The sequence below is a fragment of the Clinocottus analis genome, unplaced genomic scaffold (assembly GCF_023055335.1).
Source record: "Clinocottus analis isolate CAN_PGR_092001 unplaced genomic scaffold, fCliAna1.0.p SCAF_10, whole genome shotgun sequence".
In the NCBI taxonomy this organism is placed as follows: Eukaryota; Metazoa; Chordata; class Actinopteri; order Perciformes; family Cottidae; genus Clinocottus; species Clinocottus analis.
In genome coordinates, this window is record NW_027175821.1 from 9,063,960 (window position 1) to 9,089,604 (window position 25,645).

Here is a 25,645-nt window from a genome sequence, read left to right on the forward strand (position 1 = left end):
TTGAAATACTTATGCATTATTATCTCAATAACTTTGACTGTATATTTTGAACAGGACAATACAAGGTATAGGAGACATTTGCCAGAATTATTGCCAGTTTTACACACGGCTAATTCATAATCAAACACGCCGAGGTAACTGCTCCAGGCAGCAAGCAAGTTATGAAATCTGACGCATCAAACACTTTAAGGTCACATAGACACAAGCTGAAATTAAACAGCAGTATTGTACAGAACCTGGGAAAAAGTATGCAAATAAAAAACATCAGGCTTTTACTTTAAATTCTCAATGACAATCCAGTTGTATTGTTATATTTATTGTCCATTCTTTAGGGTGGTCCGTCATAAGCCACTGACAAAACAGCAGCAGCAGCAGCAGCAGCAACAGCAGCAGTATTTCTTTCTCTTGTGTCCCTTTCAGTCACTGACCAGACGAGCAGTCAGCCCGAATCATTTTGGTCCTTTTTTAATGCTGTTTATATATTCTTTTACCGTCCTTTCAATGTTGGGCACTGGGTAGTTCTGTGCCGCGTAAATGCCTGTGATCATTCCCAGCAGCACTCCCAGGAAGGCAGAGGAGCGTAGCTTAGCCACCATATAGCCGGCTAGAAAGCCCTTCAGAAATGGAGATCCCAACACTGAGGCTCCCTTTAAGATTAAGGGATGGGCAGAAGAATGTTAAGCACAGTCCCAGCACAGAAAAAGGACAAACAGATGGGTGAACAATATCTAACATATGTACAGCACAAATAGGGGAGCATGTATCCCAATCGAAACAGTTAACAATGTAACAACACAAAAATAATCATGTGGGGACAAATAAACTCAATCACCTTCAGTGTGGGGGAAATAAATTGTAATTTAAAATATATTTGAAACCATCCACTCTTTTCACAACAGTTGACAACAATTTACACCCATCTCCCCACTGATTAGCAGGGGCACCTCTAACAACTTACCTGAGGGATTCCCACAGAAACCTCGTTCTCTACGCGCCTCTGGATCTCCTCCAACTGGTTTTTGAGCTTCGTTAGGTCTTTTAGCTGTTTTAGAGGATCCTATAATGAAAGCAAAGACTCGCATAAGAATGAAGAAACATTGTACCAATGCCACCATGGATCAAACCGAGGATAGCGAGGGTCCCTGTGCAACATATCCTAAAGTCAGCCACTGAAGAGCTTCTGCAAAAAAACCAAAAACGGATCACTGACTTTTTCGAAGTTTGCTGGTTTTCTAATTGCAGCATTACTTAACCGGCTCAGTGATCGATTCATATAGAAACGATCATTGTTTTTTGTTTTTTTATAGTTGTATTGCCGACTGCTTGCAAGGGGACCCGTTGTTCGCCCTCCTCTAGCAGTTGCCCTCATCTGACGAAACATGAAGTTAAAACATTTGAAAAACACAACATAACTCACTCACTTTGTCATTCGCCATCTTTACTCAGTGTGATGGTCGACGTTCGACTCATAAGCCTGGGAGATCTATTGTTCCTTAAGATCGATTAAGTCGGCCTGGGTTCTAGTGTCAGTCGGATAACATATAAATGTATTCATCCCAGGAAAGGTGCTCCCTCAACTGTGACTTGTTGCCTACCCCGGACATGTTGAAGTAACTTTATGAAAGAGGCTTTTGGATAAAAGCGTCAGCAAATGGAACGCTAACGTAAAAACCGGTGGGGGGAATAAACGCCTACTGGACGCACGGACGCGTTACTTTCACGTGTCAAAAACGTCCTCCGTGATTGGCCCTTACTGGTTTATTCCGACATTTCATTGGTTGAAGGCCATGGCAACAAACCGCCATCTTTTTTACAAATCGACGAGAAAGGAGGCTACTTTACAGGCATTTATGCTTCGTAACTCATTGATTTAATATGAAGCCCAGGTGGATTCCAGCTTTACTTTCCGTCGGCCCGATGCCTGACTTTGTCAGCGACTTGTAAAGGTCGTTCAGAGCAGTTTGTAGCGCGTCGGGTCATCGTAGGTAAGGCTTCAATAAGAAGGCATTTCATTGGATAACTCTCTGACTGTGCAGGCAGTATGAGCAAACGCTATTAAACCTACTTTTGAAGCAGGGAAGGAGGTGTATTTCACATGTTTGTGCTTTATTAGTCTCCCAAGAGCACCATGAATGCCACGTTTCAATGGTATTTAATTTTGACTAAGACACTTTTGTGCTAGCTATATTCTCTCTGCATGAAGTTACAGCCCGTAGTCAAAATGCCCTTATGTGGCTTTTACTTGACATTGTATCTCTGTTTGTCTCTTATCGTGTGAAATATAGCCACAATACACTTCAGAAATCCAGTTCTGTTATGACAGAATCCAGTTCTGTTATAACAGAACTGGATTTCTGAAGTGTATATTCTAGATGATTAATGCGACTCAAGCAAAAAGTATAGTATTATGCAAAGCAATTTATATTTAATGAACCTGTATTTAGCTAAAATGTATGCAGTCTGATTCAACATCCCTGCAATTGACTATACTTTCATGAAGGCTCAAACATAAATAACAGACTTTTCTAGTAATATTTTTCAAGTTTGCCTGAGATCTTTGGGGATCATGGAGAAAGTGGAGGTGTTTGAGGTTGTCAAAGTGACTGAGGAGGTGGAGAGTTACTACAGCCAAATGGAGGTGGCTATTCCAAAAAAGAGGAAGAGCAAAACTCAAGAAGACAGTGTTGAGAAACCTAAAAAGCCTAGGTAATGTACATAGACCAAAAGGACCTTCACTCACAGCTCTTACAATGTCATAATGCAAATTATGGTCCTGTCTTAAACAGGGATTGGACCTCTAAAAATAAAATGTCTCTCCCGTTATAATGTACTGATTGAAGATGTGGAATGTGTTTATCCGTGTTTCTGTTTTAGGTCTGCCTACCTGCTATACTACTTTGATGTTCATCAGATTATGCAAAAGGAAATCCCAAATCTACCACAGTCAGAGATCAACAAGAGAATCAGTGAGAGCTGGAAAAGGCTCAGCGTAGCTGAGAAAGGCTACTATCTGGAGAAGGCCAAGTCTGAGAAAGAGGGCATAGACACTGTAAGATGCAAACTCCATTTAATAACATCAGAATAAACTTGTCTGTTCTGACAAGTGTAAAAAAAGTGTATATTTTAATAACTTTCAATGGTCCGCATATCTTGTGTTGATGTGTATGATGGTTGATGATAATCTAAATATATCAGAAATTAAACTACTTTTTCCTGTTTAATACGTTCTGAGACCTGCTGTTGCATCAGTATAACCTGTGGCAGTAAATTAATAATAGTGCCAAGCAAACAATCAATGCTAATCGTTTTTCCACAATGGAGTGCTTGATTTTGTATTGGCTGCTGAGGATATTAAAGTCTGTCTGTATTATTAAGTACTGCAGAGCACTCATCAAGTCAATTGGCTTGATTCAATTTGTAATGAATACATTTGCCTCATGTAACAGCAGAGGAAGTCAGGAAGAAGTATACAATTCATATCAAGAGCTACAGCACAGATAAAGCAGATTTTTTTCTGCTTTGTCCTAACAATGGTCTAACTTGCTGGTGTCAAAGTAAAGTCAAAGGAATGAATCTATGGATAGCTATGAACAATATTCTCAATTGTGCTTTTTCCTCAGTCGTCTCTCAGCCCCTCCAAAGACTTGCCAGGCTTCCGCAAAATCCTCCCCAGAGCCAGTTACTTTCTCCTGTCCAAAGGATGCCCCTTAAATCAGCAGTTGACAGGCTCTCAGTCAGAGGTGAGCTTGGAAGCTCTGGATTCTCCAGTGGAGGGAGGCCTGCCTTCCATCCCTCACCCCCAAGATCCACAGTTCACACCTCTTGAGTTGGACAGTGAGGTGGAGCTTTCTGAGCAGTCCATTGTTGTCGACAACATAGCAGAGGAAACGGAAATGGCGTTAAATCCCACAGACCCCCAAGGCATCCCTCGTTGCTCATCCTCTTTTTCATGCAAAGCTCAGTCCTCTATAGACACCCAAGTCTCACAGGGCTCTGGTGGCCTTACAGCAAATGGGGTCAGTCTGAAAGTAAATGAGACAAGAGTGGCTGCTTGTGGTTATGGTGGGGCAATAGTGCAGCAGATACAGGGGGAAATGACACATGTGGTTTCCATCGTACCCACACAGGTGAGACTCGAATGTCTTTCTACCACTTAGCAGAATGAGCTTAATTTACTCAATAATTATTGTTCATTTTAATCACAGAAAGTGTTTTAACTTATGCAGTGAAATGATTTGTCCATCACTTTAGAACCTGCTAGAGGCCAAGTCTTTGCCAGGTGTCAGCTCTGTGGGCCCGGTGATGATGGTCTCAGTTGGAGCCAGCACAGAACAAAGTGCCAAACCTTCCTATAAAATGGTAAGCACCCACATTATTCATCCACCTTACAAATGTCAATACTGAAATTGGCAAGCATAGAGTTTAATAATGTAATTATTTAGATTTAGGATGATCGTGGTGGCCTGAACCCTTCATGATTTGCTCTTTTTTTTGCAGTCTGTTAAGACATACACCCGTAGAGGTCGAGGAAGGTGTCTAAATCCTGGATGTTCATTTGTTTACGTCACTCGCCATAAGCCACCAAAGTGTCCTGAATGTGGGAGCCACTTGGGTGGAAAATGGATCCCTACTGTAAGTATCAAACAACATGTGCACAAACAGTTTGGGATGCTCGATCTTATACAAACATCTAGGAGTTGTACAAAGATTCATTATCCAGTTTTTACTTGCAACTTAAGTCAGTTAACTTTGTTTGCATTTATATGTTAGACAAAGAAGACACAAGAAAAAGAACCTGCGTCCAAGCAATTGCCACAGAATGCTGAAAGCAAGACTAATGAAAGCTGCCAAGCCACACCTCCCCCGGCTCAGGAGGGGAATGTAGATGCCAGTGAAACAAACATCACTGGGAGCAAAAAAGTAGGGCAAGTTCAACGGCGCTCCAAAAACAAGTGTGCAGTTCCAGCTGAAAAGCCACCTGAGGGCAGCAGCACCAAGGAGCAGGCAAAAAACAAGCAAGCAAGCATGAAATTGTAATGCCAGTTTTTAAATTGTGTTTTGTTTGCCACATGGATCCTGATAGCATGTTGACCATGTGGACTGTATTTGCTGATCAGTGCTAATACATACGTTACTTGCTATATGTGTGATGCAGGTTTTTAATTATTGTTTATTTTAATTGCTTAACTGTATATAACTGTGGGATTGAAACATTAAGTTAGCCTGAAAATATGGGAATACAATTATGAGACTTGTATGTGTTGTTATTGCAGCTGTTTTTTTTTAATCTTATTGAGAGTATTTCAACAAAGCCTTTTGTTTTACACCCTCTTTCATATATTGTTGCAAATATATCAGCACAGCTTATATGACTGAAATCTGCTTTGTTGCAGCGTTACAGAAAAGGTTATTTCTCTATTACATAGGTTTTTATTTATATTTTCAATTAAGTCTTGTAATCGGCAGTTCAAACCAGAAACATTCTTTTGTGATGGTTTTCTTACCTGCAGCCAAAAGTATTTTAAACAAACATTTATGTATTCCTAAAGTATCTTGCAGCTGTTTCCATTGCAGGTTTGGATGATTGTGTGTGTCTCACTTGCTGTACTTTCATTTTGTCATTGAGTAGACGCATGAAAGGTAGTCTTCTGAGCACGACTGTCCAAGGGCAAGACAGAAGAAATGCTGCTAGTCAGAAGAGGCCTGTGAGACCCATACTTCCTGCCTACTACAACACAGGTGCAACTAAACATATACGACACACAGGCAATACTGTTAAGCTGTTATCATATCGATTTACATATTGGCTTGTGTTTGTGTTACTAGGCCGGGCTTTGTTCCAGATAATAACTGTCCCACCTGACAAAGAAAAGTGTGCAAACGACAATAAATCATCAACTGGTACTGTGCATCATTTTATTTCATTTGTATTACCGTATACTTGATTAAATGTAATTTTTTAGTTTGTAGTTTGGATACAGTTTATTCTATGTTCAGTCAGTGCTTGTCATTGGCATAATATAACATATTATATAGAGAGGAAGTGATATAGGTGACAGCACTTACTGAGGTTTATGTGGTCGTTGTCTAGCCGCAGTGCCTCGAGAGAGTTTCTCATGTCTCAAACCCAGCACTTTAAAGCAGCTCGGCCAGACGGTCCCAACAACCATAGCAAAGCAGGTTAGCTCGCACAGACACTGACACAACTAGAAATGCACAATGACAGATAGTAAATGTTCAGATTTGGTCCAATATTGTCTTTTCCTGTACGTCTTTCGTAGGACTCTTCTTTCCCGGCAGGTGGAAGCCAGCCGATGTGTTCCATGGTTGATAAGGGATTGAATATCGTGTCATTCGTGCCTTTCAAACAACACACTGTTTCCAGCTTTGTCAGTATACTACTATTCTCATTTCTCTATATTTTATTCAATTACACTAAATGGTCCTCCCTAATGTATATTTGTTTCTGGATATCCCCTTTTTTCCTTTATTTGTGGGTAATTCTTGCTCTTCTTCGTTCTCTTAGGATTTGGGACTGTCGACAGCTCGAGGAAGAGGTCGCTGTAAAAACACATCCTGTGACTATATGTACAAGAACAGACACAAACCTGCATTGTGCCCTAAATGTGGCTGTGAGCTGACCCAGAGGAATGACAAGGGAACAAAGGTGAACGCTTACTTCCTTCAGATCGTCCAGAAGTATTGGATGAGCTTTTAGCTGTTCCTCTTGCACTTGAACCCGTTTATGAATCTGAGAACAATCGTGGATCCCGGAGCACTTGCCTCGTAGTAGTAGTAGTGGTGGTGGTGGTGGTGGTGGTGGTGGTGGTGGTGGTGGTGGTAGTAGTAGTGGTGGTAGTACTAGGTGGTCCCATAGACATGGTGTATATCAACTAAAAGCTGGGAACCATACATCTTCCGAGTCCCCTACGTCTCTTGTTGTAAAGCTCCATGAAGCTGTGATCCTAGAGGGAACAACAAGTAATTTCACACAGGATTCCTTGGGTCATCTATTTTCATATGATACCAATATATTATCTCTAGCTTTAAGACTGGGCTCATTACAACCTCTTGAAGATAGTAATGTCATCCTTTCCGCGGATGTCGTGGTTAATGAAGATTTCTTTTTTTTTTACTTTTCTCAGTCTGAGACTCTGCTCGATCCGTACCAGGCCCTGAGTCCTGCTCAAAAGGACATCCAGCGCCAAAACACCCTGCAGTTATTGCACCGTTCCCTGCAGATTCCTGAGAGTGAAACTGAGCTTCAGGAAACGTTGACCCTCATCCAGGAGCTCAACAGTCTCCAGATCGTCTTGGTTCAACCATGTGGACAGGAGCACGGGGAAAGTGTGGAGACAGAGACGCTGGTGGAGTCTGGGTGGCCTCAGTTCTATGAGTCGGCAGCAACTCACTGTGGCTTGTGTAGCTATCCTCTCTTCAAAGGAGGTCAGAGGTGAGAAGATAGGTGTCTGTATTCTGACCATCCTGCATCTGGTACTATCATGTTGTGTTGATGTTCTCTCCCCTAATGTATCCTCATATGTGTGTGGTTGTGCACCTTAGTACTGTTGCAGGACAAGAGGACTGCTGGCTGCTGACTGAGACTCTGATCCAGACAGCCAATCTTCAGCTCAAGGTGTGTCTCAACGTTCAGTGTCTGGCTCTGCACAGCTTCACTGACCTACATCCAGGTAAACAGCACCACTTCCAACAACTATTTTTCATCAAGTGAAGAGTACTGAAGCCTCATAGTTAGCTTACACTTGGTTCATTGTCCTCCATCGTGTTTGAAGCAATTTGTTCAGAATTTCTCAAATCAAAATATGCTTGTCCTTCTGGGAATTACGAATATTATATAACTTTTTGTTTCATAACTTTCAGAAGTACACTGATTGGTTCATGGTTGAAGCTTCTGCATATACGAAATTGCTGCTGAAACTTTTAAACATTTACGCTCAGTATTTTGCTGATTGGCCAAAAGGGGGCACCTATGAACTATGTGTATGAAGTAACATTTGACTAAAAAAACTTCTTGACCCCTTTTTCTTGCAATAGTCTTTTGTCACACGTGTCCACTCTTTTGTTTTCATTTTTAGGAACATGTTTTCATAATGTTTTTTTGAGAGTGCCAAATGATTGTGAATTTAAGATTAAGATGCCAACATACTGCAATATTTATCTGCTTACAATGGCAAGTACATATAATTTAGAACCATCATTACGACACATTTTGACATCAAAATACAAACTTATATGCAAAACCGCTATTAGTATCATCATTTATCACAAGTGTTTTAACAGAAAATTTCTGTTGTGAGACTCTGTAAATATTGGCTGCAGCTTTCCACAATGTTGTCTTTTATTTGTGCACCTCAGTATATGTTTTGCTCTTGTATTCATGGTAAAAGCAATGCAAGTCGCAGTGTATCAACACTGTATCAACACTTAACTGTGGCATGGCCAGAGGTCAGCTTTCTCAGTTGATTCTTTTTCTGACAGGTTTGTTCAACATCGGGAACAGACTGCTCGTAAGTATTGACCTGTTTCTGAAGATCAGGACCAGCATCAAACAGGGCCAAGCCCCCCCTCAGGCAGCCAGGAACATACTAAACCACACCCCTAATCATCCTGGTAAACACTGGATTCAACGCTACATCAGGAATTCTGCAACTGTGTTAGTTTCATGTCTTAATGTCTTAATTTGAAAAGGTTGCCGTCTTATATAGTCTGTGTCTACCTTTTGTCACTCAGTTCACTCTCTGAGTGCAGAGGAGATGTCTCAAATTCAGGAGCTTCTCCTTAGTGGCTACTGGGCCTTCGAGTGTCTGACGGTGCGGGATTACAACGACATGATCTGCGGCATTTGTGGGGTTGCCCCCAAACTGGAGATTGCACAGCGATACACAAGCAACGTACTGGAGCTAAAGAATGTGGAGGTGAGAGATTAATGTCAGAAAATTAGGTGGAAATAAGATATTTTGAGAAACAGTATCCACATGTAAAATCTACAGAAAGTAAGCTATCACAGATGTTAGCTGTGTGCCAAGTAAACTGTGCAAAGAACAACATGTGTGTAAGACAGAGAAGAGGTCACTACAGTATGGAACATGTAGTGACCTCTTCTCTGTCTTACACACATGTTGTTCTTTGCACAGTTTACTTGGCCTGAGTTTTCAGTCTCGGATGAGGTACACATGGACGACTTTTGGGTGACCATGGAAAGTGAGGCTATCGAGCAAGCAACTTTCCCCACGGACATCCCCGTCACGCGAGTAGATGCTTCCATCATCGCTCCCTTCATTCCCCCGCTGATGAGGAGTCCGACTGTCATCAACACAGAGAAGGACAAAGTCCTGTCCCATACACAGCCGCCCTCAGGTACAGGATTCCTTTAAGCTGCCGCTGAATGTGCAGTAAATTGTTTTGGAGTCTGAAATAATGGAGATGTGGCTTCATAGAGAATGAGAGTGTGATGATGATCACACCCTCATTGCCCCATGAAGTTGACATGCAAAGCTCCGCGACGGGCGGAAACGCGGCGAGATGTCGCGTTCCCCTGCCTTGCGCTACCTCACCAAAGTCTGCGCGAGCAGCAATAATAAACAATCCCATTTAAACGTGTTCCTTCAGGTCGCTGACAACATTGCCAATACAGCACTTAAAGTGTAAAAGAAAATAAACAAACATGTTTTCTCTTTTACCTGTGCTGTAAACAGAGGCAGATATATGCAATCGTTACAGTTTCAACGTATCGTATGTTATGTGTTACTTTAATTATTCTCCCATGTTTCTGTGAGTAATACAAGTTGCTTATATGGACCATTTAAAAAAAAAACAGAGTGGTTCTTCATTTGTTTTAGGAGATCCTTCAGTTTTGGTGCGTCTCATTCATGATGGTCAGCTCAGACTCGACAAGCTTGAAGAGCACAGTGAGAACGAGCTGAGGACAATACTTGACCGCTGTGCAGCGAGTATCACCCCAGATTCCACTAAGGTGAGAGAGAGATTGAGAAATGGGTTGCATGTTACCTAGTGCAGTGCAATCAGCCCTGTCGTACCTTTGCATGATTCAGTAAACCCATGGTGGGAAAAGTCTTCTAGTAAAACAATACTTTGCACACAGGCGGCCGGGCCCGGCTTCGTCGAGTTATTTGGCCAGCACCAACGTTATGGTCGTTATAAATTAGTAGGCTATCCGCTCGTGCTTGTTGACTCCAGAGATGTAAAGAAAAGTTAGCGTGCTATATCCAGACTGAGGAGTCTTGAAGCCGCTGCTCCACGGGTCCCTTGTTCTTTTTTGTCACTTGTCCAAATTGCACCACACTTGACAAATCACTCCCATAGGTCCTTGTATAGACAGACAGAAATTCCTGGCTTAAGATGACTGGAAGTCAACATGTTGAATGTAAAATACTAGCGAGAATACAAGTACAAATGCACTAGTCATGTGATAAGTTCTTGGTGAAAGGAACAGTAAACCCCCTTTATGTCTTGCTCAAGGATATTTCAGCATGTTGGTTTGCTTGATATGATAATTGAAAGATGATTTCCTTATTTCTTACCCTGTGAATGTGTTAATTGTAGTTCCGCTTACCCTGGTGTACTCCTATTTGTCTGAGAGCTTGCTTAATGAAAAGCCTCCTTTCTTTCTCCTTCTGAGTTAGAATGAGCTGCTGGGGTCCCTGATCTCCTTGTACACACTTGTTCATGGTGGCCTCTCCACGGCCCCACAACCTCCTCCACACCTCACCGCTGGCAAGCTGTCCAAGGTCTGCCCCCACAAGGTAAAAACAGCAAAAATTGAAAACTCAAATTGTCCCGTGTGATTTCAAATGACTCGTGCTACTCATCTTTTCTCCTCCCATACCTGTCTCCAGGTGGTGTGCGGCTCTAAGTACTTGGTGAGAGGAGAGACTGCTCGAGACCACGTAGACCTGCTACTGTCCTCTCGCTACTGGCCCCCAGTCTATGTTAGTGACTGTGCCCGTCAGGTGGCGCTTTGTGCTGACATGCAGTACCCAGAACAGGCAACCCAGATGTGGGGCAGGAACCAAGGCTGCTTCTCTGACCCTTTTGAAAAGCCAGAGGTGAGTGATTGAAATTCGACCCGATTATCCCATGTGTGATCGTTAGAATTAAAAACTAAAAGCAACCTGATCATTTTTATTGTAATGTAAAAACAGGTATATGTACGTATACATTTATTTCTTAATCGTCTCTGTATTTATAAACATTAGTTTAACATTAATGTTTAGAGTTAAACCTGCCCATTCAGCTCTAGTAAAAGCAGGATTACATTTAGTTTTCTGAATTTTCTTTTACATGCAGTTTGAGAAATCACAGATTAGGCCTCTAATACAGTCCATCTCTTCATTAGGAAAACTGTATCATACTGTGTGCACATAATTGCTTCTTTCATAAAGGCCAATACTGTGTTTCTGTCTTTAGTTTGTGTCATGTGCTGAGTTACAAGAGCAGCCGTACAGCGCTGACCTTTCGTTGGTGGCAGAGAACCAGCAGGTCAACCCCATCACTAAATCATCCAGTTGCTGGCTAGTTCATCCTCCTGAAGCGGCCCAGGAGCCTCCTGCTCCGTCAGAGCACCACTCAATGGCCCTCTGCCGAGATCTGGAGCCTTACGTCCACCTGATGGGTGAGCTGGAGAAAGAGGAGGATGACCAAGGTGAAGAACCAAAAGCGGAGGATGACTCCTCCGCCTTGAACTCAGAGGACTGTTACTCGGTCAGTCGTGCACGACGGCAACCTGTAATGTTTAACAACACAGCGTATTACTACCTTTACAATCGTCTAGTAGATTTCCTCACCAGCAGAGACATTGTGAGCCAGCAGATCAACCAAGTGGTGAAGGCCTGCCAACCGGGAGAGGTCGTGATCAGGGATGCTCTGTACCGACTGGGAGTGGCACAGATCGACACAGAAAAAGTGGAAAATGAAGGAAGTGGAGTGGAGGGACAGACACAAGAGGTAGGGACAGAGATATATGAGGTTGAGCTTCCTGAATAGAAATGTTCAGGTTGGACAATCAACATGGATGGCCTGAATGTAAAGATGGCTGCATGCAAAGACAGGGGTGCAGATAATAACAGAGACATGAGGACAAATGAAGAGAGAAACAAGTGCTACCAGAAGGAGCAAATTATTTGGAGGTGACACAGTGCTATCTGCATTTCAGTGTTGGAGATGACATTCTCTTGAAGTAACCTGTACAGCAGCCCAGTTAATTAGCTTTACAGTGGTTCTGATGTGAGAAAACATGCTGAGAGGAATAATCACTGGTGTTTACTGTGGTAGGTCATATACTTAACCATCTCAAACTACAGTATCAGTGAGGGTGAGAGGTAATATAAGTCAAGATGAGACTGAATGTCAAAATTATTATTTCAAAAGATTAAAGGAATGTAACAATAGCTTGTCTTTTTTTTTTTTTTTTTTTTTTTTTACCATTAGGGTGCCAAGAAGTTTAAAAGTCAAATAATGTAATCTTGATTTTAATAACTCTTCTAATTCAAGCCTGAATGTATTTATTATTTAACCATGACTGGAGTACGTTGTATTTATTTCTGCTTTTATTTCCAGAAGCATTTAATCTTTTACCTCTTCCCTGCTACTGGTTGTGTTTTGGACTGACGTTTGCTTTTGAGAAGTGATGATCAATGTGCATACTGAATCACAATGTGGTGATGGACCTACATATTATATATTCTTCTCAATGGAAATCCATTCAAAGATGCATACAATTGATTGTCTTCCTTTCTGTCAACCAATCGGCAGTCAGCCTTTGAGAATGAACCGAAGATGTTTTAGTAGATCTGCCTGCATGAGATGCTTTAAAGAACGTTCCATTTGTCACCGATGCTTTGCTTAAGTGAATTAAAATGAGTGAATCTGTCGGACTTAATGTGTTCATGAGAGGACAGTTGAAGACATCACAGCAGCCACGTATATCATGTAGATAAAGACAATAGTCTAAAACAATCATCTTGTAAATGAAACTGCTGATGTAACAATAAATAATGAAATAAATCATGTTTACAGATAATAAGAAATAATTGTGTGTAGCATTACTAAAACACATAACATTTAGACTAAGAGGAGCAATATGTGATTTAACAGGCCTCAGACTTCTCTGAGCAAGGCGTTGAACACAAATACTCTTTCATAACTAGTTAGAGGTCGTGGACAGTGAACATCAAACACTACATGAGAGTTTGCATCCATGTGCCTTCATCAACACTACCTGCTTGAATAACTATGATTCTCATTCCAGTCATGTGGTATGAATAGAGTCTTCAGACGTCATCCAAGTCAAAGACCCAAATTGTGCTAAGAGTAAGAGAGATTTCATAAATTATTATTTTTGTAAACATTTTTATACTTGGATTTCCTGAATAACGGCCTTTTTTTTTTAACAGCACACGCTTTGATTTCTTTTTTAATGTTTCCCTCACGCAGCCTCGTCAGGATACACTGGACTTCTGTATAACGTGCTTTGGGGGACTTTGACTCCTCTAAGGTTCAAAAAGAAATATTGTGTCTTTTTTATTCAATAATATGGCTGTTCTTTGCTGAATAATGTTTTGTATCCAAAATCTGCTTTAAATATGATTCAGTGCTATAGTTAGCTCCACTATAACCAGCTGTGCTGTCCATTTCATACTCTAACTAAGTTGTTTTAAATACTCAAGTACTTTTTTCTTCTGCCAATACATCTTTATATTTACTCAAAGTAAGGAAAAACTACTTTAACAGATCGGCTTGTTTTAATTTTTATCATTCTAATTAAAGTGAACAACCAACAAAACACATACATTTTACACTTTAATTCTTTACTTTTGTATCGCAGTACAATTGAGTTCATGATTTGTGCTTTACATTTCCTGAAAAACAGAATTCTGAGAAGAAACGTCAACATTAAGCCCAGGAATATGTGTTTGTGCTGTTGCTGACAAGATCATTTGAATGATGACGACAAAATGCCACAGTTATTAGAAATAATTAATTCTGAGGCAACGGAACATCTCAGTCTCTTGATGGAGACCTGAACACCGTTTTGTTATTCAAAATGTACTCTAGGAAGTCTGGAATAAAGAGCCAAATCATTGCAATAGTTTTAATCATTTCAAAAAAGATTTGAAGCTGAAGATCTTAGTCTTAGTCTTGAACTTTGACAAATTCAACAATGTATTCGACTCAAAACTTTTTTGTGTTGATTATTTTTATTTAGTTCTGTTTTTTGGGGGGAAATACAATATATGTTTTAATTTTTCAGTCTTATATTTTCAACTTTCAATGTCATTTTTTTTACAGTCTCAAATCATATTTTTTCTGGTTCAAAACTTTTTTCAAATGATCAAAACTATTGACCTGGCTTTGTCTCCATACTGGCACCCCATAAAGTGTCCAAAAGTGGTGGACTCCTTCAAAATAGAAATATGGTTTTATCTGAAACCACACAACCGAGAAAAAGCATTTAGACGTTCTGTAGTCTTTTGCGATGGGATGAATACCCCCCTATTATGCAGATTGGACGTTATCCAATTCAAAAAGGGAAGTAAGGACAGGTAAACATAGAGACAGCTCAGTGAGGTACAACAAAGAAAAACCTGAAATATCTGACACCACATCATAATCTTGCAGTATATAAAAACCTTACATTTTGAAGTTTTAATGGTAAAGCTTCATTCAGAGCCTCTGCAGTTTTTTTAATGATTTTATTTGCAGCTTTTGCATTGATTCATTTGCACACAAAAAAACACAAAACACATATGTGACATACTGATGAACTACCATCTACTGTAAAACATTCCAGCGAATATAAAGATAATTCTTCATTTACATCATGAGATATATACATTATCTGACATCTCACTCATGATTCACTCAGATTGAAGCTCGTAGTTACCCAGATCTGCATTGTGTATCTCTCACATAGCTTATACATTGCCTGGCCCAAAAAAAAGTCGCCACCTGGATTTAACTACTGCTGCCTACTGTACGAGCCTGTGGGGGCAGTGCTATGATCTGGGGTTGCTGCAGTTGCTCAGGTCTAGGTTCAGCAACGACCAGGTTCAGCAATGACCTGGTTATTCCATCAATGGATTGTTTTCTTCCCTGATGGCCCGGGCATATTCCAAGATGACAATGCCAGAATTCATTGGGCTCAAATTGTGAAAGAGTAGTTCAGGGAGCATGAGATACCATTTTCACACATGGAGTCCAGACCTTAACCCCATTGAGAATCTCTGGAATTTGCTGGAGAAGGCTTTGCGCAGCGGTCAGACTCTACCATCATCAATACAAGATCTTGGTGAGAAATTAGTGCAACACTGGATGGAAATAAATCTTGTTACATTGCAGAAGCTCATCGAAACAATGCCACAGAGAATGCGTGCCGTAAAGCTAAAAGCGGTCCAACAAAATATTAGTGTGTGTGACCTTTTTTTTGGTGGCGACTTTTTTTTTGTATATTTATCTAAAGTCTTCAAACAGTTGGCAGTGTAGGCTGACTGCTACATATATCAGTGAAGTTTACATCCAAACACTCGTCTCATTCTACAGCAAATTAAGATTAAGTTGTGCTACTCAAAAAAAAGAAGAAAAAAAAGGATTTCACATTGTCATGTGCAGTATTTGTCTGATCCATAAGAGAATCACAGATTTCCCTGCTCAGTTCAGTTGTCTTCTTTGCTCCTGAATTACACCGAGCCCTGCTTAATGAATTAGGTTGAAGTGGAACAATCACATGTTTCCACCAACTGACATCTGCTGTAAGTGTCACAAGAAATACAGCTATGACCAAAGCACGAGGAAAACAACATGGTCATTCTTTGCCTTCTCTATGGTGGATTTAGCATGTTAAAACCGGGAAAACCACTAGCTCTGTTTATAAGTTTCATAACTGTAAGGTAACCAGAGAATGAAACCTAACTTGTCTGAAGTACATGAAGGTGAGTGGTCACATAGTGTTTGTGATTGTTATGAGAAATCCTACATGAACCTACTGACAAATGTGACTGAAATCTCTACAAAGACAATCAGCGTCATGGGGAAGTAATATAAAATAGGAATAAACGCACTACACAATATATAAAACACTCTCAGAAGAAAGGACGCACAAATTCTCCTTTAGATAACAGATTATACCTCAAATACATATCAGAAGGAACTATGTTTAGGATAAGGTACAGCTTTGGATGCTTGTGCAGTTTGTTGACATGTTTCCTCCTCTTCCTCCTAGACGTGGTAATTACTAGTCATGGTCCGCAAAGAAGCAAGTCACATGCTTGCTGCAGCTGCTTGTCTGACTGGCGAGCAGACACAGCAGGCAAAAAATAGCTGTGAAGGCGACTCTCTGCGACTGCCTGGCGGCTATAAACAACTGTGGTTCTCTGGCCACGAACTACAGCTGATCCCACTTTCCTGATGCTTGTTGATGCTCGGGCATTCAACAAAACTGGTAGTTGTTGGTCTTCATCAGAGGCTGCTCCTCTTCCTGGTGGTCACAAGACTGGTCACAGGGGCCGTCGCAGCATTTGGGCTCCTCACTCACTTCACTCACTTCACCTTCTGTGACCTGCTGCTGCAAATTCTGGTAGATTAGCTGTGGGGAGGCAGCATCAGGAGGGTGAGACTAGCTTGAATAAAGCAAAAAATCTCAGCTTCATCTGAACATTATGATGTGATAAGGGAGCAAATTCCAAATGATATCACCAAAAATTTAAATGGTTTAATTAGTTTCACAGTTCAGCTAAATTTGTTTCAGAGGGAGGATTGAATTTAAAAAAGAATGGTGACATATTGACCGTAGCGTCACATGCATAGTTTTGCCAAAGCTGAACTCTGCGCCACACTAACTCACCTGTCCCTGCTCAGGCTGTTCCATGAGTAGTCTTTCGATCATCTGACTGATCTTGCTAAACGTTGGACGCTCTGTGGGCACCAGATTCCAGCACATCTTCATGATCATGTAGCTGAAACAAAGAGAACCATTCTTACAAAACAGATTTCAGAGGAGTTCCCTGGACAAAAAAACATTGATGGTACACATTTTAAAGGGGGTTTATGACCCAAACTGTGCACTGTTCAATTCAAGAAGAGGCTTAGGGAGGTGGTGACGCAGTTTGATAAGAGACTCCTTCATAAGAACCCCTGACCCTCCAGTCTCATTTTGCTGCCATGAAATATCAGTTACATGGCGTCCTAGTTTGAGATCATGTGGCTAACAAGCAGAACGTAGAACTGACACACAGCAGAACAACAGATGATTAGGCCCCAACTCAGATTCAGTCCCCTCTGTTTTCTCAATTATTTCGGGATTTGTGACATCCACGCAAAATCACCACACACAGACGTTTGGGCCCTCTGAGCTAATAGAAAGAACTATTTTTATTTATTTATTTTTTGCTTGTTAAGTTTTTGGGCTCAGGAAACAACTCGAAGCAAATGAATTAAAATTAGGGAAATTGAAAGTACTTCATGAGGTTACTTCATGTGTAAGTTATTCCAGATGTTAGAGCAGAAGACATGAAATAAGGGCTCTTTGTTCTTTGTCATGATCAACATTTGAGACGCACAACTTTAGATCACCTATTTATTTTAAATCTGTCATAGTTGAAGCTTATATCAACTCAATTGTCACCAGTTGCCCCCGTGTTCGTCAGAGTCTGAAGCAATGTTATAATGTTTTACCAGTGGATAAAAAGGCTACTATTACTAAAACTCAACTGATAATCAGGTGACATTTATCTGACAAAGTAAAATATTGAAAAGGGGGGGAAAAAAGCAGTCATTCATTTTTTTTTTATGAACCAGGCTTTATGTTGCTAATGGACCAAGCTTACATCTCAGCCGGGGCAAAGTTTGGTTGGCACATCTGGTAGCCGTGCTTCACCATCTTGTAGAACCTGGAGTCCACAACCACGCTGGGGTAAGGGCTCTTGCCTGATCGAGAATCATACACAGTAAGTTTAGCAATCAAACCATGACAGACATTTGTGTTAATGTAGGATACATATGCACATGTTCTGACCTAAAGAGAAGATCTCCCACAGGAGGATCCCGTAGGACCAGACGTCACTCTGGATGGTGTAGACACAGTCGAAGATGCTCTCTGGAGCCATCCACTTGACCGGCAGACGGGCCTTCATGAACAACGTAGAAGCACGGCAAGCGTTTATTTTACTACAATGTGATTAACACTTTAGATTAACACTTTAGCGCTAATGTATTCAGGGTCTTACATTGCCCTTCACCACGTAGTTGGAGTCATTCATGATGTCACGTGCCAGGCCAAAGTCACATATCTTGGCCACTCTGTGATTGGTCAAGAGGACATTCCTCGCAGCCACGTCCCTGTGAATACACTGCAAACATATGCACACACAGTTGGTCTCGGGCTGTAGTCTCACACATTTAAAGACAAGAAGATCACTGAACATTGTATCTCAAGGCAGCATGAAGAATTACAATCTATATGTTTGTGTCGGTGACAGGGATTACAGATGGCTACACATTGTCACTGTGACGAGTAGTAAATATGAAGAATGTAATGGGAAATACCCCCTGTAGGCCCTCACGGATGAACTCACAACTCATTCTTCACATTCTATAAAAGGAGATACTGTTTCTTTCATTTTTCCTGAAGATTTAGCTTGTTGATTTAACTGCTTTTGGGGGCCAGCACAGCAGCTGCTGCTGTAAATGTTCATGTAATGTTTTCTGCCGTCGTTGTGTGTTCATTAGATGCTTTTTATTGGATAAATTACTTACGTTTTTGGCAGCCAAAAAGTCAAGGCCTTGAGCCACTTGAAAGGAAAACCTCAGCAAGTCGTCAATGTCCAGCGGCCAGTCACCTGTCTCCTCACACACACAGTCTTGGCAATAATCACACAATAATAATGTTAGTAACACACAGGGTCAGGAAGTAAAGAGGCTTCAAAATTGATGCATTTGTGTTTTGTTTGATGTAGGATGGTGAGAGGGCTCTTTTTTACCTGGAGATGATTCCATATTGGGCACCTGGCTGGGTCTCATCTCTAAGTAACTGCTTGAAAATGTACTGGAGATCCCACTGTCACTGTTGGATGGAGAAAACCAGAGAAGAAAGACAGAGTGGTGTCAGAAATGTGAATGTTTTTCACAAACCATTCATCATCATACTGTACATGTATGGTGACGTACCTTCTGATAAAGTGTCTCTCCCTGCTGACGTTCTTGTAGTCATTAGAGCCCTCCATAACGTCGGGGACGTTCATAACAAAGTTCTCAAACGTCTCTGCCTTCTGGCGGAGGAAGTTCAGAAGGTCGCCGAGGCTGCAGTACTCTGTGATCACAAGCACTGGTCCTGATGAAGAGACACACCATGGTATGATCCTCTCAAAAAGGAAGAACGCAAAATATTTCAACATACTGGCTTTTTTGTGACCAGGATGACTTTCATAAACATGTTTTTACTGTATTCTGATGTCATCCAACATGATACAGAACAAACACAGGCTGCTGTCTAACCTCCATAGGTGCAGGCTCCCAGTAGATTGACGATGTTCTTGTGGTGTCCCAGGTGACTCAGGATCTTCAGCTCAGACATCAGAGCTTCTCTTTCATCTGAATGGGCACTGGCTGCAGAAATACAGTTTTGTCATTGTGATCATATTTGATCATGAGTAACAAGATATTTCACACAGTGATATTTACTCTGGAGGATTTTCGCTTATGTACATCAATAACAATCTTTCTGTGTGATCTCAAAGGCCTTTAGATCGGCTCACCTTTTAACATTTTCACAGCTACACGCAATGCATTGTCTTCTATTCCCAGACCGTAGGCCGTGGCCTCAACGACCTTTCCAAAAGCTCCTGCACCAAGGATCTTCCCTGGTTGGACAGAAAATACAACGAGAAAGCATTATAAGTATAACCCACCTGTCTGTGATTCACAATCAAATTACAGATATGTTTTTTTCTAATCCTATTATGTTTATATTCACTGAATCGTTACATGATGCAGACCTAGCTTCAGCTTGTCTCTTGGGAACTCCCACTTCTCATTATAAGGCAGCTGAGTGGGGTCAATGAAGGTGTAGTTGTTTCCATCTCTTGCCTCAATGATCTGCCAGCGGATCTCATACCTGGGTTTCTGAAGATGAAAACAGGGGCAAATGGTAGTAAACCACACCAACAGAAACACAGCAACATAGTAGCTCTATCCTATGGGAATAGTGGAACGTCCACACAATCATTTACAACTTAGATTTAATGAATGATTTATGATTATGATTTAATGGATGTTAGTACACCTTACCTGCTTATATTTGTACAACAGAAAAACCAGTAGCACAAGGAGAATTGCCAGAATGCTTGCTGCTCCAGTCAAGGTGGAAGTGAAGAGTTTGTCTGCACAATCAGAGAAAGATCATGAACTCACTATTTAACTTGCATGTACTGATTGCGGGTCATACAAGCACACCCCTGTGGATGTTGTGTACTGTTTGCATATGTATTGTTTTATAAAATCTTGAGCGACACAAATTGAAACAAAAGAACTATGCAGTTTCATAACATCTAATAAGGAATCTAGAGACCATGTCGACACAGTTTCACAAACAAAGACGTTAGCTTTAGTTTGAGCACCATGTGACTCCACAAAAGCAAATTGATGATAATAATAATAACAAATAAAAATGAAATGCTCCAAAACTCACCAGAAACCTCCATGGCAAAAGTGTCGCTGCTGGCCCCGACGAGGTTGAAGGCCACACACTCGACCGTCATCCTCTGGCTGGATGGCCACACGGTGAGGACGCTCTCCACCTCCACGGCCCCGTACTCCTCCCTCTGGACCTCCACGGTGGGAGCCTGGATGGGGATCGCCAGCTGCAGCCCTGAGGTGTTTTCATTGCACCTGCCTCATAGCAAAACACATACAGTCAGGCAAAGGACCAACTGCAGAGGTTGAAACTTCATGGTTGAAACTTAATTACATTTTCGGTGAGTATTGCTCCTTGTGCAGGGATACTTACGTAGGCCGTATTCCAAAGCACTTGTACCAGAAGATTTTGGGGGCGGGATAGCCAAATGAGGTGCAAGTGAGCGTGGTTATGTTCTCCCATCTCACCACAGCAACAGGTCTCTCTGTCAGTGAGAAGAAAGTAGATGTAACCAACACCAATCAGCAGATTTAACCAGAGAACTAAACAGCATGAATGTGTTGACTTATTTGATTTGTGTTCACAGCGTCACTTACGATACATTTGGACTTGGAATGTGATGGATGCATTGGTCAAGTCACTCTCGGCATAGAAGGTGTATATCCCCTGCTCCTGTGCATTCATTCTCTTAAGCTGTAGCGTAGCATGGTATCTAAATAAAAAAAGAAAGAAAAAAGGATATTTTAAGTCTGAAAAAGAGGAATCTGAAGTGACTAATTCTGCGGACATTTCAAACATTTCCAATGAATCACCTGCTGAGTGGGTCAACACCACTCTTCCCTCTAGCATGACCCAAGAAAATATAATGACCTTGGTGTTAAATTCACCCTAAAACTGCAAGACAGCCTATTTTAAAATATGCCTACGGTACTCTTTATTATCAGGTGTTTACATTTAAACTGCGCTAACATATTGAAGATTTTGGAAACCACTTTTTGCCATAGGGGGTAGGCTCTCCATTGTCTCCTGTTGTACCTGTTGTTGTATCTGATGAACTTTTGCTCCTGTGTGGACGCGTTGGGAGATGTCGGAGTGTGCCATCTGTGCGCTGTAATGTGTGGGTATGCTTCAATGACCACGGTCAGCTCCAGGTCTTCTCCCTCATTCACTTCCACAGAAAGACCCTGATGGGCGAGTTTAGGGGATAGCTGGGGCAGCAGTCTGATGTAGGCCTTGTCTGTTTAGAATAATCCAAATAGTTTGTTTTTAGTGGTCGATCAATACTCCAGGCTTTTTGACATGAGGTATAGCAGGAGGGATTGTTTCTGTAGCTTACCTACAACCAGCAGGTATGTCGTTGAACTGTTCACCCCTGCTTCATTAGTGCCAATACAGGAAATGTTTCCTGTATCTGTAAGGTCCACAGCATGAATGGTCAGTATGCTTTCTATGTCCAGGCGATTTTCTCCACTGGAGCGAACCCTCTCCTCTATTGTTGGTTTCTGAAATATAAGTCTGAGTTAAAATTACGATTACCACAACAATAAAGAAGGCCCTCCGAATGCATAATACGGACCGACGTGGTGGTGTATTTCCAGGTGACATTGTAGTTGAAGTTGGGGTTGTGTGTTGTGCAACGAATCTTGAGTTCCTCCCCAACAATGCGCACATATTCATCTGTCTCCAACAGTACGTATGGAGGGAAACGAAGCTCTAGAACCAGAGGAAATTATAAGTGAGTATCAAACTTGATGCATAGATCACGTAACATTACTCTGTGACAACCAAGTAGCCTCACTCTGAATGACGTAGATGGAAAAGGCTTTGGAGATCATTTCCACTCCACTGACCCTGGCTGTGCAGACATAGTCGGCATTGAAGCCTGGGTGGAGCCTGTGGATGAGAATACCATGGTGCCGGTAAACTGTATAGTTCATGCCTGGTGGCACGGAGGTGCCGTTGTCCATGCGGAGGCCCAGGTCTGTGGCTGCCGGATTGGTCAGCAGGCAGGGCAGCAGGTAGTCCTCACCCTCCTTCTCCACCACCCGTAGGGACGTGCTGCTGGTCCAAAACGCACGGTTGGGTTCTGGTAAAGAAAGGCATGGTGATGATCCATCAGATCAGTGGAAGGGGAATCGAATAAACGATCACAGAAACGTATAACCAGTGAGGACAATGTTCCATCCAAGCACTTACAAGTCAACATTAGGAAGCTTGTCCCACTGTTCTGTTCTCATTCATTCATCCTCACCTTTTACGTACACATGCACTGAGGAGGTGAGTTTCTGCGACCCAGCTGTGTAAACACACTTGTATGTTCCAGTAAATTCTGCGGAGGGCCGTTCCACCTTTAGGGTGCGGACTTTCCCATTGCCTCTAGACACAAAGCGTCTGTGTTTGGCGAGCCTCGTTTGCCAGTTTACAGGCCCGTCGCCCTCACATCTCAGATTCAGAGGGGTCCCAGGTCGGACCACCAACTCAGACCTCTGTACCACCCTAGAGTTGAACTTGATCACTGGACGCCTCCATTCCGCTGAGAAGGAACATTCATTTAGTTAATTAATTAACTTGTCATGCATTGGAAACATAGTGTGAACACAGTTTTTCTTTAATAAGTAGAGTCTTTGTTTCTGTTTTGGTCATTTGTTAAACATAAGAATGCAGATCTGTCTCGCCTGAGCCATGATTCAGATCTATTTTGGTAATCGCATGAATTCAGGAAACAAATGTCACACTTTGACCCAGAGAAACTCCCTCTGTCCATCTTACTTCCTTTTTTTAGATCTGTTACTGTATTTTTTTACTGAGGCTCTGTTGTTTTCTTTTGGTCATTATACTACGTCATCACTCTCCTGGACCATTTTCTCTGATAGTTCAATAATGATGCAGATGGATTTACTTTGTAGTCTGACAGAGACACTAGCGTGCCTTGTGCGTCAGTGTCAGGCGCCGAGTGGTGTCACAAATTGTTGGTATTTGATGCACTGGGAATGCGCATGGGCTGAAAAACTGTATTAGTGTTACTATTACTGCCAACATTTTTTCTAATGCTCCATCCAGTGCTTGCACTCCACCTCAAGGTCCCAGGCTGAATTTCAGTCCCAGTGCGCCCCTCCTGTGTACTGATGTCAGTTGAAACATTTGGAGGGGAGTCGTATTTTTCTGTCATCTTTGGGGGAGCTCAAAAAGACCCAAACCCTCAGGGGGTGTTGAAGTTTCAGAGATAAAAAAAAAACAACAATGCTCTCTTTGATGACTGGAAACTAAGTTGGATAATTCATAAACTGTTGAGGGGGTTGGACTACTTTTGTTTAAACACTGGAGAGACGGACATGTCTTTCCTGTTAACCTTAAGCCTCCTCTCATTTAAAGTTCAGCCAACACCCTTGGTAAAGGTTGTCAAGGTTTAGAGGTTTGAACAGTGTGTTTTCAACCTTGAAGCAGAACTGAGATTCCATGTTTAGCATTTTTTCTATTCACCCGTAGATAACATAGAGAACTAGGAATTAAACCAATCAGCATTTCAGTTCTGAACCTCCTGGTTGTCAGTGCACACAGTTGCCTTTCCGTAAATGTCTTTGTCAACGTGACCCAAATGACACCTCATACAATAATGCGCCAAAAGTCAAAACTAATTGATTGTGCCATAATTAAGCCAAACAACAGATGCTTTTGTGTGCACAAATGCATATACATGAAATTGCAATTTGATGCTTGGCGGGTGATATTTTCACATGTCATGTTCAGAAGCAAACCAAAATGGGAAAAAAAGAGAAAGAAAGTGTGTGTTAGATCTCAGATGAAGAAGCATGCAGTGTTTCTTAGCTCCTCTGTATTGAACACGAGTTTATGCCATGAAATGTACCATAAAATTATTAGAGTGTAATATATGAGAAGTCAGGTTACTGTGTTACAGAGTATGTGTTTTTATAAGTAGTTGGTCAGTTGTGGTGCAAATAAATATGTCCTTTAAAGAATAAATTTAAAATGTATCCAAACATTTTGGACCATTTTTACACATCAAACACTTAACAGCTTTCAAAGTTACATTAAAATCATAAAGAGAATCCCTTTGCTATGCTTTGAGTATGTCTGTTTCAATCACATTGTTTTATTCAAGATTGTCTAAATCTATCGTATCTGTCAAAAAACAACCATAATGAGAAGAAAGGACACTAAATCCACTGCAGCTGTGGATGTGGCAGTGTTTGTGTGGCCTTACCTGAAGCAGTCGAGGCCACAATCCCCAGCAGCAGAGCGAGGTAGGACTGCATCCTGGATCAACTCCAAACCTGCAGTTTCAATGTTTAAGTTTGTGTGCTACCAAATACACTCCCTTTAGTCTATAGCATTAGGGAGAGAAATGAGAAAAACTCCTCTGAAGTTGTACCATCACTCATTCCTCTCATCAACTTCTCTTTTCTGACTTTGCCCGTAAACACAAGTGTAAATTAAAATCAGGGAACAAACTAACCTACGGAAAAGCATTCCCCGATCACAATTAGGGAATTGATGACTGCGTCTACAAATAAAGCAGACAAATTAGGCATCAGTCATTTATTTTCAAAGAACTCACCTGCAGATGTCTTCAGTTGAACAAAGGGGTAGGGCTATGATCGCTCCCCAGCAGGGTTGGATGTTTCCAGCATCCAGAGCTGACTCAAGAGTCCCCTCTTCTCTTTCTGTTTGCCTCTGTCCTTCCTCTCCCTTTCTGCTTGTTTACAGTCTCTTCAACACCGAAGTCTCACAGCAAACAGGATTTTTTTTTCTTTTCAGACAGCAAGTGGTGGAGGGTGGAGGGAACTTTGTGTGTGTGTGTGTGTGTGGGTGTGTGTGGGGGTTGGGGCCGGATCAGCACATCACGCTCAACAAATTAATGAGCCAGTTTCAATTTGCCACAGAAAGGCACAATTCTCCCGAGACATTCGTTGAGGTGAGACTAATCACCTCCACCACTGCTGGACCATGGCTGCCAGGCTT

At 41.6% G+C, this 25,645-nt stretch overlaps 3 protein-coding genes across 4 annotated transcripts; 1 reads left to right on the forward strand and 2 right to left on the reverse strand.

The window, feature by feature from the left end:
* Window positions 1-449: 449 nt before the first annotated feature.
* On the reverse strand, window positions 450-1,675 carry LOC137791429 (SLC35A4 upstream open reading frame protein-like). The gene is made up of 3 exons (XM_068586386.1): window positions 1,422-1,675; window positions 959-1,057; window positions 450-647 (listed from the first exon to the last, which is right to left on the reverse strand). Exons 1-3 carry the CDS (start codon window positions 1,434-1,436, stop codon window positions 450-452), a joined length of 312 nt encoding a protein of 103 aa, XP_068442487.1. The 5' UTR covers window positions 1,437-1,675.
* Window positions 1,676-1,699: 24 nt separating this feature from the next.
* hmgxb3 (HMG box domain containing 3) lies at window positions 1,700-12,911 on the forward strand. 2 transcript variants are annotated; one of them, XM_068586359.1, is made up of 21 exons: window positions 1,701-1,985; window positions 2,544-2,706; window positions 2,875-3,049; window positions 3,621-4,127; window positions 4,252-4,359; window positions 4,498-4,632; window positions 4,771-5,033; window positions 5,630-5,739; window positions 5,827-5,901; window positions 6,092-6,180; window positions 6,282-6,389; window positions 6,527-6,667; window positions 7,146-7,453; window positions 7,564-7,691; window positions 8,500-8,631; window positions 8,752-8,936; window positions 9,156-9,378; window positions 9,861-9,994; window positions 10,665-10,784; window positions 10,878-11,087; window positions 11,449-12,911. In XM_068586359.1, the coding sequence occupies exons 2-21, from the start codon at window positions 2,567-2,569 to the stop codon at window positions 12,022-12,024; spliced, it is 3,867 nt and encodes a 1,288-aa protein (XP_068442460.1). In that variant the 5' UTR covers window positions 1,701-1,985; window positions 2,544-2,566; the 3' UTR covers window positions 12,025-12,911. The 2 variants fall into 2 exon arrangements, with proteins under 2 accessions (XP_068442452.1, XP_068442460.1); XM_068586351.1 differs by having other exon boundaries at window positions 1,700-1,985; window positions 5,630-5,901.
* Window positions 12,912-14,758: 1,847 nt separating this feature from the next.
* Window positions 14,759-25,373, reverse strand: LOC137792881 (macrophage colony-stimulating factor 1 receptor 1-like). The gene is made up of 22 exons (XM_068588678.1): window positions 25,242-25,373; window positions 24,888-24,957; window positions 22,917-23,198; window positions 22,464-22,751; window positions 22,242-22,378; window positions 22,002-22,167; window positions 21,701-21,902; window positions 21,262-21,377; window positions 21,038-21,149; window positions 20,720-20,919; window positions 20,320-20,411; window positions 20,028-20,154; window positions 19,788-19,892; window positions 19,528-19,638; window positions 19,201-19,363; window positions 19,014-19,096; window positions 18,790-18,893; window positions 18,261-18,383; window positions 18,050-18,161; window positions 17,862-17,961; window positions 16,880-16,991; window positions 14,759-16,621 (listed from the first exon to the last, which is right to left on the reverse strand). Exons 2-22 carry the CDS (start codon window positions 24,937-24,939, stop codon window positions 16,466-16,468), a joined length of 2,943 nt encoding a protein of 980 aa, XP_068444779.1. The 5' UTR covers window positions 24,940-24,957; window positions 25,242-25,373; the 3' UTR covers window positions 14,759-16,465.
* Window positions 25,374-25,645: the final 272 nt, after the last annotated feature.